The 12603-nt window shown below is 35.6% G+C and overlaps 2 protein-coding genes across 5 annotated transcripts in view; one reads left to right on the forward strand and one right to left on the reverse strand.

Annotated features, from left to right (window-relative positions):
• Window positions 1-63: 63 nt before the first annotated feature.
• On the reverse strand, window positions 64-10143 carry mffa (mitochondrial fission factor a). 2 transcript variants are annotated; one of them, XM_084418731.1, is made up of 8 exons: window positions 9964-10126; window positions 7936-8149; window positions 7585-7754; window positions 7358-7449; window positions 4478-4642; window positions 3321-3374; window positions 3113-3197; window positions 71-1033 (listed from the first exon to the last, which is right to left on the reverse strand). In XM_084418731.1, exons 2-8 carry the CDS (start codon window positions 8147-8149, stop codon window positions 902-904), a joined length of 912 nt encoding a protein of 303 aa, XP_084274857.1. In that variant the 5' UTR covers window positions 9964-10126; the 3' UTR covers window positions 71-901. The 2 variants fall into 2 exon arrangements, with proteins under 2 accessions (XP_084274856.1, XP_084274857.1); XM_084418730.1 differs by lacking the exon at window positions 4478-4642 and having other exon boundaries at window positions 64-1033; window positions 9964-10143.
• A 1475-nt stretch (window positions 10144-11618) lies between these two features.
• Window positions 11619-12603, forward strand: part of egfem1 (EGF-like and EMI domain containing 1) — a 53667-nt gene continuing 52682 nt past the window's right edge. Inside the window, exon 1 of one of the 3 annotated variants that reach the window (XM_084418734.1) lies at window positions 11619-12045. In XM_084418734.1, the coding sequence (XP_084274860.1) occupies window positions 11963-12045 (83 nt within the window). In that variant the 5' untranslated portion in view covers window positions 11619-11962. The remainder of the gene's footprint in view (window positions 12046-12603) is intronic. The other 2 variants (XM_084418732.1, XM_084418733.1) reach the window with 2 other exon arrangements.

Here is a 12603-nt window from a genome sequence, read left to right on the forward strand (position 1 = left end):
GCTTATACTTTATCTTCAGAAATGAAACAAATCCAGTAGATTAAAAGCAGGCAGGACAGAGTGTAGTTCGCTACTGTTGTCATTTATTCAAATAAAAGCATTTGTAATTCAATGTTTATGGCTCTGTGAGAGGAAAACTGAATCTGTATCATTTCAGTAATATCCTGCAGAAAAGGTTGTAGCAGAAATGCCATCAGTAGCATATGGGCAGTTTTACATAAATAATGACAAGGACTAAACTCACACTAACAAGTATGGTTTCTATGTTGATGCAAGGTAACATACATATGTACCTAAATCACAACAGTCCACTAATAATACTCTTATTTAATTTGATGCATTTCTCTTGTCTACGATATATCAATGTGTTCGATTCCATTGGTCTTTGTAAAAGTTTACATAATATTGTACTCGTCTGGGCTGCTTCTCCCAAAAGCATCGTAAGCCTAAATTCATTGTAGAGACCATTGGTGGCAATTGTTCGGCTTACGATGCTTTTGGTAAATGCAGTCCTGTATAGTAAACCTATGGAAAATATTATTACTGCCAAAGCTCAAAGACACGTGAAGTAATATATATGTACATCTAGTTCAAGCTCGGCTATGCAAAAAACAAAACAAAAACAAAAAAGGAATTAAAAACATACAAAACAAAGAAAAAGAGCAATTGTACAAATAAAAAAAAAAAAAAATTAACAAAAATGTATAAATACATATTTATAATAATAAAAATAAAAATAGACTGACAAACTCAAACACAAAAAGCCATCCCTGACTTTACCGCTTTTGCCGTGAAGAAAACAAAACATTTTAGCCATTAAAAAATTTGGCTGAATTTTGACACATTGAAGCCGGGCAAGGCTTTTATTTTGCCCCTCCCACACTGTGGAGTCCATGCTGCTTTAGCGGCGGAACCAAACCCAGCTGTTGATGAGCCAGAAAGCTACAGTAATGGAATACATGATCATTTCTCGCTTGGCTCTCTCTTTGTTCTCCTCCTCTATGAGCTGCAAACGCCGATTCAACTTGACAATCTGTAATGACACAAAATCAAAGAAATTAATGAACCCCTCCCATCTTTGAGGTTAAGTACTGGTCAATTACACGCACGCACTACTGTTTAAAAGTTTTCTCCTTGCGTCTGAATTACACATCCTTCCCTCGCGGGTCAAAATGACCCGAAGCATTATTACAATATACACATTTTTATTACAAATTACAATATTTTTTCTTTTTTTTAAATTACATTTTTTGGAAGATGTTTTGTTCTGTATTGTAAATGTGTTTAAATGTAACCATTCCAAATCTGTGTGTGATCTGCATTGTCACTGATTGATTTTTATTTGGACAAAAAACAAACATTGGCCCATTATATGCCCCCATTAATTTTAATGGGAATTTCTAGGTGTGTGTGTGTGTGTGTGTGTGTGTGTGTGTGTGTGTGTGTGTGTGTGTGTGTGTGTGTGTGTGTAAAAAATAAAAAAATATATATATATATATTTTATTTCCCATTCATTCCTATGGGGGTTAAATTGACCTGCGAGGAAAGGATTTGTTATTTACTATTTTAAATACAACCACAAACACTCCTTGAATCCAATCAAATTATTTTTGAGTATTCCCATTTCAAATTTGACAAAACTGTCCTGAGGAAAAGACTTTAAAGGAATTCATTTATTCTGGAAAGTAAACTATATAATGAAAATCAAAAGTGAAAGTAAAGACATTTACATTGCTACAAAAGATTTCTATAATTCAAATAAATTTAAATTTCTATTCATAAAACAATCCTGAAAAAAAATGCATAATGGTTTCCACAAAAATATCAAGCAGCACAACGGTTTTCAACATTGATAATAATAATGGTTAGGGATGTCAATTTTAACAAATTCCCATGATCGATCGTCGTTTAAATTAACGATCAATTAAAGGTATTGTGGAGGATCTTTCCGAATTTTAGATAAGACCCGCCCTCTCCACTTTTTGAATAAGTTTGATTGATTCACCAGAATGATTGACAATTAGGAGGGACCAATGGTATAGGTGATCCACCCGGAAGTAAAAAATCCTCCATTATACCTTTAATCGTTAGCCGTAACACTGCATTATGAGTCTGCTGCAGTGGCATATGGCCAACAGCATGACAGGGTGTGCAAATACTGCACAAAACGCTATGCTCTTCACCAAATGAATGAGAATGGTTTTTAATCTAAATAAAGGGCTAGTAGGATTGTAAAATGTTTCAATGTGATTGATCATTTAATTAAATTAATTATTTAATAATCAAATATAACGACTAATGAAAAGTGTCACCAACGCCTCAGATGCGTGCTTTAAATGTGTGACTGTTGTGGACGTGCTCTTCCTGGAACAACGCGCTGAAAATGGCAACTAAACCCAATGAATTCACAACGATTTAATAAAACAGTGATCACCGTAAGCTTTACTACATTAATTCTTAACCAAATGCATCCTATATGAGATAAATCAGATATAGATAGGCCTACACAAAATAAACACAACATTACAACTTACATTTGCACAAAACAAAAGGCTGCGAATGCACACGCAAACTTATAGTCATGATGAAGGTCTAAAATGGTCCCAAACATAACTCAGGCGTGCTCGCTATACATGTTTTGCGGTTGAGCAGCACGCACGCGCATGAACCTGCTTAATCGATGATCGATAAGTTTTATCGATTCAATGTATTATCGACAATTAATCGATCGTCGATTAATCGTTAACATCCCTGATAATGGTAAATGTTTCTTGAGCATCAAATCATCATATTAGAATGATTTCTGAAGGGTCATGTGACACTGAAGACTGGAGTAATGATGCTGAAAATACAGATTTGATTACAGGAATAAATTACATATCAAAATATTTGAAAATAGAAAACAGCTATTTTAATTTGTAATAATATTTCACAATATTCTAATTTTACTGTATTTTTGTTCAAATAAATGCAGTCTTGGTGAGCGTAAGAGATTTTTTTTAATGGTAGTGCATTACATTTTTATATATATATATATATATATATATATATATATATATATTAGGAACTGCACATTATCGAACATAGAGTTGTTTTAACAGCAGAATAATACCTGTCTGCGTAGAGAGGTGGCGTCGACAACGGCCATGTCATCCGCTCCTCCCTCTAGAGTAGAGTCCAGCGTGGCCAGCGCATACCTGTCAGAGACATTACTCGTTTCATGAGACATTGAGATTGTATTGAGAGGACAGAGAGAAAAGCAAAGCCAGAGAATAAAACAGATGACAGGGAAGAAATGAGAGGAAGAGAAAAAGAGATACCTGTTGTCATGCTGGGGGTTAGAGATGGTTGAACCCCCTCTGAGAGATGGCTTGCTGAGAAGCGGATACGGAGAAAGTGAAAGAGGGAAAGGACGAAAGAAGACACAGACAGACAGCTTTAATAACACGCAGATGCGCTCTAACTAATATTCTATATGCACATGTTGCAGGGGGTCTTTGTCTCACGGACCCTGTCAACATTTCATTTTATAATCAAATAAACCTCGCAAAAGAAATTATGATTTCACGATAAAGCAGCCAAAATACCAGAGAAATTTTCTTGGACCTGTTCCCAAGTAAAATAAAAGAAATAATAATAATAAAAACAGAATTAATACATATTTGGGGTCAATAAGATTTTGAAATGAATGAATACTTATTCAGCAAGGACAAATTAAATGAATCAAAAGCGACAGTTAAGACATTTATAATAATAAAAAAAAATTTTTTTCAAATAAATGTTGTTTTTTAAAACCTTTAATATTAAGAGGTTTTAAAAACCTTTAAAAAGCTAAAATATTAAGCAGCACAACTGTTTTCACTATTAATAATAATAAATGTTTCTTGAGCATCAAATCATCATAATAGAATAGAATGATTTCTGAAGGATCATGTGACACTGAAGACTGAAATATATATATATATGTGATAATTATTCCACAAATGCTTTCAAAAGAACTTCACTTTAAATGGACCCGAACATTTCTTTAAAAACTATACACCAATGCCACAAACTTATGTGTAAATTTAACTGAAATCTTAAAGCTCAGTAGAAAAGAAAGGATTCAAAGAAAAGAGTAAGAAATAAAACCCAAACAAAGAGGCAAAGGAAGAGGGGAAGCAGCGTGTCCACATCCAACAGCAAACAATACAGCGACAAAGCTGTCATCTAACAAACTACCTCCAAAAACTTAAATATGTAGCGTTCTATGGTTTGTGCATTACATTTTAAGAAGGAGTGTTTGACTGCCAGTGCAAATATGCTTAGTGCATTTCCTCACCTAATCAATATGTCATCAGAATGACAGAAGAATGTCTAGAAGTCGTAGAGGACTTTGTTCCTGGCTTAATCTAACACATTTGTTTAGTTACTCTGTGAAGCAACATCCTAAATGAGCCTTTCAGGGAAGATTCAGGGGTCTGATGTCAAAGGTCACCTGCGCTGGTTCTCGTCCAGGACCTCCAGGACCTGCTGGTAGGCCCGGCGTGTGGTTGACTGGATGAAGGAAAGGACACCGTGGGCGCTGAAGAGGTTAAACCCATCCTCGGCACCACCGAGGGGAGCCATAGTGCGCAATGCAGCAGAGGGGGAGAGAGTCATACTGACCGCACCACAGAGAGAGAGAGAGAGAGAGAGAGACGGAACGAAAGAACAAGAGAGGAAAAGTAGAAGATAGAAGAGAGAGAGAGAGAGAGAGAGAGTGAATGTCAAACAAATTTAAGGGTTCAGAAAGAAGGAAATAAAAGTAGAAAGAAACAGAAGTCGGATTATGAAAAAGACTACATTTCATTGGCCCGGGAGAAATGGAGAGATGTCACAATTGATGGGCAACAGCCTCACCGCATAAAAATAAACCTACAACCCCAATACAATCACGTCAACAAGCTGAAACAAGCAAACTCTCTTCGTTTTAACAACACCAACACACAAAGCAGTGTCTGAGCATCACAACCACAAGCCTCAAACGCAGATCTGCATCAGGCTAACGATGAGGCTGTTTACTGAACCGTAGAATCCATCGACACTGATCCAAACAGACACAACTTCACCTCTGAGATCCTAACAGCAGTCTGCCTTAAAAATATCACACATCACAATTATAGCTCAGGTATTCGATAGGTGAATCTCATGAAAACATGTCCAGGACACCCCATTTTTCATAAAGAAATGTCTATGGAGGGACCAAAATGTTTTATCATTGTTATTATTCAAGGGATAGTTCTCCCAAAAATGAAAATTCTGACATTAATTACTCACTTTCATGTCATTCCAAACCCGTAAGACCTTCAGAACACAAATGAAGATATTTTTGATGAAATCCGAGAGCTGTCTGATCCCCCATAGACTGTGACGTCAATACCGAGTAGAACCCGGAAGTGCTGCACTGCGTTTACAACGTGAACAAGAGAAGAAATAGCTGAATAAAGTCGTTATTTTCTTGTTGCTTTTTGCACACAAAAAGTATTCTCGTCGCTTCATAACATTATAAGATTGAACCACTGTGGTCTCATGGACCATCTTAACGATGTCTTTACTACCTTTCTGGGCCTTGAAAGTTGCAATGCCGTTGCTGCCTATAGGAGGTTCAGAAACCTCACGGATTTCATCAAAAATATCTTAATTTGTGTTCTGAAGATGAACGAAGGTCTTACGGGTTTGGAACGACATGAGGGTGAGTAATTACTGACAGAATTTTCATTTTGGGGTGAACTAACCCTTTAAGCATATTATAATAGGCTTTATAATTTATATATTATATTCCTTATAGAATAAGGGTTATATTAAAATACATAGTTTAATTTAATAAATAATTTATCATATACATTTTATTATTGTATTGTACTGTATTATTTTTATAGTTTTTTTTTTTTTAAAGCTAAATATAATTTATTATATCCTTTTGATTTTAAGGTGAAATAAGAACTGGACATGTTCTTGATAGATTTAGTGCGATTACTGATGTAACAGGGTTATTACGTTTATTTCTGATTTTGTGTATTGCCACTTGTTATTAGTCAATATTATAATATATAATATTTAAATACACTAGCGTTTAAAAGTTTGGGGTCAGTAAGATTTTAGAAATAAAAAGGCTCTTATGCTCACAGAGCATTCTTTCATTTGATCAAAAATTCAGTAAAATATTATTACATTTTACAATAACTCTTGTTATTCTTCTATATATATTAAAATGTTTTATTTCTGTGATGGCAAAGCTGAATTTTCAGCATCATTACTAGTCATCATCATCACTCCAGTCTTCAGTGTCACATGATCCTTCAAAAATCATTCTAAGATGCTGATTTGAAGAAGAACATTTTTTATTATTATTATCATCAATGTTGTAAAAAACAGTTGTGGTGCTTATTATTTTTGGTGGAAACCGTGATGCTTTTGTTTCAGGACTCTTTCATGAATAGCATTTTTTTTAAACCGAAATCTTTCACCATTATAAATGTATTCACTGTCACTTCTGATCAATTTAATGCATTCCTTCTAAATAGTAATACAAAAATAATCATACTGACCCTAAACTTTTAAATGGCAGTGTACATTTAAATACAAACAAATATTATATTATGATTATGTTAAAATGTCCTTTTTAGTCTAAATTTAGATTAAAGTTTGATAAAAGACAGTTTGGCTGATGGGCATGACACATTAGTAGCAGAAGCCAAACTTGTCTTCATTTTATTGGGGTAAAAAAAAAAGAGGTGCTGGTCATTGGTGGGTTTAAGTACTTTTATTGACAGATCAGCCAATCAGAAAACATCATGTCAAAACAAGCCAACAATTGTTTGGTTGAAGGAGAATGACTGATCTGTTAGTTTTTTTAAGTACAAACCCTCAGTGTGAACAGCTCCACAATGCAAGGAGTGGCCATTCATTAGAGTACAATAGAGTAGAATAGAGCTGTCAGGCAGTCATGATGGCATGAGGGAAACTGACTGACAAAGCAACTCTAAACTACACTGACCATTGACCAATACCACATCACAAGCCGTTTTATCTTGTGATCAAATTGGTTTTAACCATGACTGACAGGTGTGATCAGGCCACACCTGTACATGCAATAACATGCACTGACCTGCAAAAACAAACAAAGCACAAAAGCCAAACTAAAAGGGCTTGAAACTAAACAATATCCATGCATGGTTCTAACTCACCCCCTTTGAGTCAGCATCATGAAGGGAGAAAGAGAGACACCAGGGAGGAGGAAAAAACATATAATGGAGTGAGAGGGCCATGTTGACAGGGCAGAGGTGAAACCAAAGTACATGTGTGTGTGTGTGTGTATTCGTGGCTTTGCACTCACGTGGAGTCGTTTCTGGCGAGCTGGCCATTGTGTTGCACACCTATGTTCTCGCTGACCGTGCGCTCTCTACGTGCCTTGGTTTGCGTGCGCACCTGTGTGAAGAAGAGAAAGTGGATAGGTGTTCCTCCTCATTTTACTAAACCCAAGCCGTTCTTTTTTTAGTGACGTTCATTACCACTCACTTCTACACAGCCCACATCTTGCTAAATTAGGTCTGTCCCACTTACTTCTTCGCTAGGCTGACTTGCAGAGATTGCCTGCTCCATTTCGTGGAAGTCGAAGGGCCGTTCGTTGAGCGTGAGGACCCGAGGCGGCGTCCTGAGGGACAGTGTTGACTCCAACGGGGTGGACTGGATGATGTCCGGATCTCTGGGATATTGCATGTCATCACTGTCTCCTACATAGAAAGATGAGTGACTGATCAGAGATTCGTCCACTCTGTGTGTGTGTGTGTGTGTGTGTGTGTGGATAATTCATGCGAAACAAACTGCCTAAAAGAGAAATTCACCCTCATTTCGTGCCAAATCTGTAAGACAGAGAAACACAAAAGAAGATATTTTGTGCTGTCCATCTCGTACCTGCCACTACGATTCTCTCGGGAACGTGCATCATTGCCGTGCGGAGGGTGTCCCGCTCTGGGAGTTCCTGGTCTTCTGAGCTAAACGGAGCCACTTTGAGCTGCTCAGGAATGCGCATTCTCTGACTGATGCCCTCTGTGTATTCCAGCTCATAGTGGATCCGGTTCATCTCCGCCATCTCAGCTGTGGGAGAGGGGAACGCCGCTCCACTCATCTACAGGGAGAGAGGAGGATGGGTGTGTACAGAGAAAATACCAGGTCAGCTGTGATGACATGGAAGGAAATTACACAGCACGTCAATTACATAGTCAAACAATATTCCAAAGGAATGTGAACAGAATTCCTATTGGATCAAATATGATCTTTTTTTTGTTGTAAATATAAATAAATAAAACAAAGATTGCTGGAACAATTGGTTATCGCCATAAGTCCATACCAATAGTTTTTGGATTTATATGAAATGGTAACACTAAAAGAGTCCATTTGTAACATTAACTAAGGTTAATAAAAGTATTGTTTATTGTTCATTTTAACATTTTAAAGATGTATCTCTTAACATTAGTGAATGCACTATGAATTAACATGAATGATCAAGGTATAATTAATATTTATCTTAAAAAAATTACAGTACATTTTCAATGGTTCAGTACTGTTTTTAAATGTTTGTATTAAAGTTCAGCGCTATTTTGTGTCTTATGTTTGTTTTCATTTAATATCTATTTTAAAAATGATCGGTTGATTAGTCGGTTATCGAACAGCGTGGTCATTATCAGTCGACCTCTAATATTGTCTTCTTTTGATTATTTCTTGTAATGCGCCAAATAATGTTTAGATTAGAAGCTTTAAAATCCTGAAAGAGGTTCTTTCTTCATTCCTCTTGCTGTCTTACAGGAGCATTTTATTCTATAGATCAAAGTTATTTGTAATCCTTTAGAATTATTCTTATACTATTATAGTGATATTAATATGAGCTTATATTTTTAGCTTTCGTTTAAATTGTAGTTTAAGTTTTATTTAATGTGTTCATTGTTTTTCATTTTATTAAGCTTTCATTTATTTTTATTTCAGTTTTTGGTAGTTAGTTGCCAAGGCAACATGTCTTAGGTTTAAGTTTTTCACCTATTATTTATTGTTCATTTTATTTCAGCTTTATTTCAATTACCGAAAACAATTAATAATAGTTTCAGATTCAGTTAACGATAACAACACTGGCTCTAAATGATCTGGTTTTGTTGTGCTGAAATTAAAGAGAATTAAAGATTAATATAAGAGAAAATACATTCAAACCATCCTGCAAATCATGCATCCAAATCTCATACAACAAAACCGGAATCACAGGTTGTCCAACCTGGCCTCTGTGACCTTTACCTCTAATACAAAAAGAGCTCATAAGACTGCAAGTTTGCTGATAATGCTACTAAATAATATTACTACATTTATGTAATCCAGATAAATAACCAATTCAGCCACTATCATCCCCCACTATCTTTTATTTTATTATTATTTATGACCCCAGACCCTAAACTGAAGCACAGAAAGTAAACAGCTGTCATCATCAGTGTGTTGTGGTTTGATCATGAGATCAACTATTTCAGGAAGAGAAATGACAATGAACACACTTTCCACAGTTTAACCTCTAAGTAAGCATACCTACTGAACGAATTGAAATAGATTAGCCTATGTTTCAGAAAAATCCAAACAAAAACAAAGTCAATACGGACGCTTTTGGTTTCATTTCATTTCATTTGAGAGCAGCAATAACGTTAACGTTACTACAGTGAAAACATCTGCTGTAAATTTTGTTTTGAATGTTTGGGTGGATCCGATCAAACCAAACAGAAAATACATAATAACAAGATCAAATACTTTATAGTGTCACATTTGGGCCAAAAAAAACAAACAAAAAACTGTTAGTGTAATCAATAAATGATGAGTACATCAGGGCCCTAAAGTAGTTAACGTACATCAATGACAGCTGATAAAGGGGATCAGAAATCACATTACAATTCATTTAGACTCGAGTCATACCTTCACCGAGATCAGATCCACCGACGGATTAGACACGTAAAAGTGGAATGCTATCGTAAAATCAGCTAATTCTGAGGGTTTTTAGAAAAAGATAATCATCCCGCACTAGTACAGCACAGACCAGCTCAGCTCAGACCAGACCAGACCCGCACAGCCGCTGCGTGAAGCGGAACTGAGGAGAGAGCTTTAGGCGTTTTTCAAAATAAGAGTCTCTCCGTTGGGACTTCATTTAAAAGTCACGGGGTTTCGCTAATCTTCGGGGGAAACACTGTTTAACTGTTCTGTCAGTTAACTTTTAAATAACATCATATTTGTATTACATTAGAGACTACTACACACACATAATGATAACCTAATTTGTATTCTGTTAGCTATTACAAATGCTAAATTGTTACAAATCACATTAGTAAGTAGGCTAATTAATTAGGCCTACAGTAATTTAATCACTTTTTCCTTGAAAAAGTAGCCTAAAGTAAGGGATAACTCTGATTTATTTTTTTATAATGTAATTAAAGTTAGCCTATTCTGATGTAATTGCATTAAACAGTAAATAGGCTATACAGAACAATTTTATATTAAACAATAGTGGATTTAACATAAAAAGTTAACGTCTAATGATAAAATGTATGTTTTTAATGTAACCTTTGCCCTTTAAATACTTTGGTCAGTTCAAGAATAATTTATCCAATTTTATTTTATTTTATTTATTTGAAAGAAGAAAAGAGCAGTTTCATGCCTATCCTTGTACTGTTCAACTGGTCGAGGGATTTGGAAATAGAGGATTTGGAAGTAGTATTAATAAGCAGTGTTGGGGGTAACGCATTACAAGTAATCAGATTACTTTTTTCAAGTAACTTGTAAAGTAACGCATTTGTTTTTAAATTTACATTAAAATACGAGTAACTTTGTTTTCCCATTGACTGACAGCTCTCCTGTCCCCACGTTGAGAGAAATCGTAAGAGCAAAGCCGTTGTGTGTGCTGTGTGAACATGATGGTTATTAGACTAAAACTCATCACACTTGCACAAAAACAGATTCAGTATTCACCTAAATGAATAAAAACCATGAAATGCAAACTCAGAATATATTACACAAATCTGCAATAATTAAATAGCCTATTGTTAAATTACACAAATATAGCCAACTTTATGTATTTACAGTAATCTCGCTTTATTAACCAATGTCTTTGCTTTTGACCTTGAGCATACTAATAAGCAAAAAAGATTAGCAAAAAAATCAACATCACATTTCATTTTTTGTGCTAAAATAAGATTGTGGTACTTTCTTCTCCTGCGTCCTATTCGTCTGCAATCCTGCAGAAAGCTTATTCATTTCACTTTTGGTGCGAAAGAGCGTTTACATTTGCAAAAAAATTTCATTTGTTTATTTGTTATTAATAATCAAACCAGCAAGCCCAGCCCAGGTGTGAAAAATAGCCTAACGCAAAAAGTATAACGTAATTACTTTCCATTAAAAGTAGCAAGTTCCTTTTTTTTAAGGAGCATTACTTCTAACTTTCCCCAACACTGAATAGTAGGCTACTTTTTAGAGAGAATTAGTATTAATCTCACTTTTGAAGATGTAGCCTAATTAGTAACCTAACAAGTAGCCTAATTAATTAGCCTAGTTTTTAGAGTAACTTACCCTACACATATCACACATAACTTGAGAAACAACCGCTAAATATGTTTTAGCCAAAACCATCGTGGCCCCTAACGGTTGAATGTGTGTGTGTGTGTGTGTGTGTGTGTGTGTGGTGGGAAGAGCGCTGAGCGATTGTCCAGTCTGTCTCAGTGTGCTCCCGGTTGAGGATACCAGCTCCAGGACTCTAGGATGCTCGATTATTTCAGTTTGCAAGGAGAAAACGTTTAGCGCTTTCACAAAGATACAGCTCTATAGCCTACTCGTGTATAATGAAGTGATCGGACCCTTTAAAGTGGACGGCGGGGCCCTGGAACCTGAAGAGTGTCTGCTGCATGTGGATATGCTGTAGTAAACGATGTGCAGCTCCGTGGCTCTGCTCTGCTGCTGTGTGCTCGTGTCTCTGAACGGCGCAGCATCACTGGACCTGCAGCCCGACATGTGAGTCACCTTATATTGTTGAACACACACAGCTTATTATATTTTGTACAACGAGTTTTGTTCACCCCTTTAACACCCTTTGACTTCAAAATACTTAAAAACTTCTAAAAATAGCCTATATTTTATGATTAAAGTAGCCTATAAAGTTCTACTTGAATGCTACCTATCATCATGGCTCAACAGGTAAATGTGTCAACCACGAGGCTGTGTTTTTAAGAAAATGTAATTGAATCAGTTGAAAGCATTACGCTTATGAAAAGTTTATCTCGTGTCCTGATCTATTTTTGTCGCTTAGTTGTAACATTGGTAATGCTTAAAATTACTATTAACAATAAAAAAGAATTAATCATTTTGGTTTCTTACCGCAAGCTGTTTGTTTTGGTACCTTTGGCTCAATAATTTGGAACGTGACACTGATAATTAATGTGTTATTTCTGATGCCCTTTAGGTGTCGCCAAAAGCGCCAGATTCCATTTAAAATGTGAAATTATCTCCAAACATAAATGATCATTAAATTATTCAATTTATTCTGTAAAGACTTGATTACCATATTTTTAA

The sequence above is a fragment of the Rutilus rutilus genome (genome assembly GCF_951802725.1).
Source record: "Rutilus rutilus genome assembly, chromosome: 9".
Taxonomy (NCBI): domain Eukaryota; kingdom Metazoa; phylum Chordata; class Actinopteri; order Cypriniformes; family Leuciscidae; genus Rutilus; species Rutilus rutilus.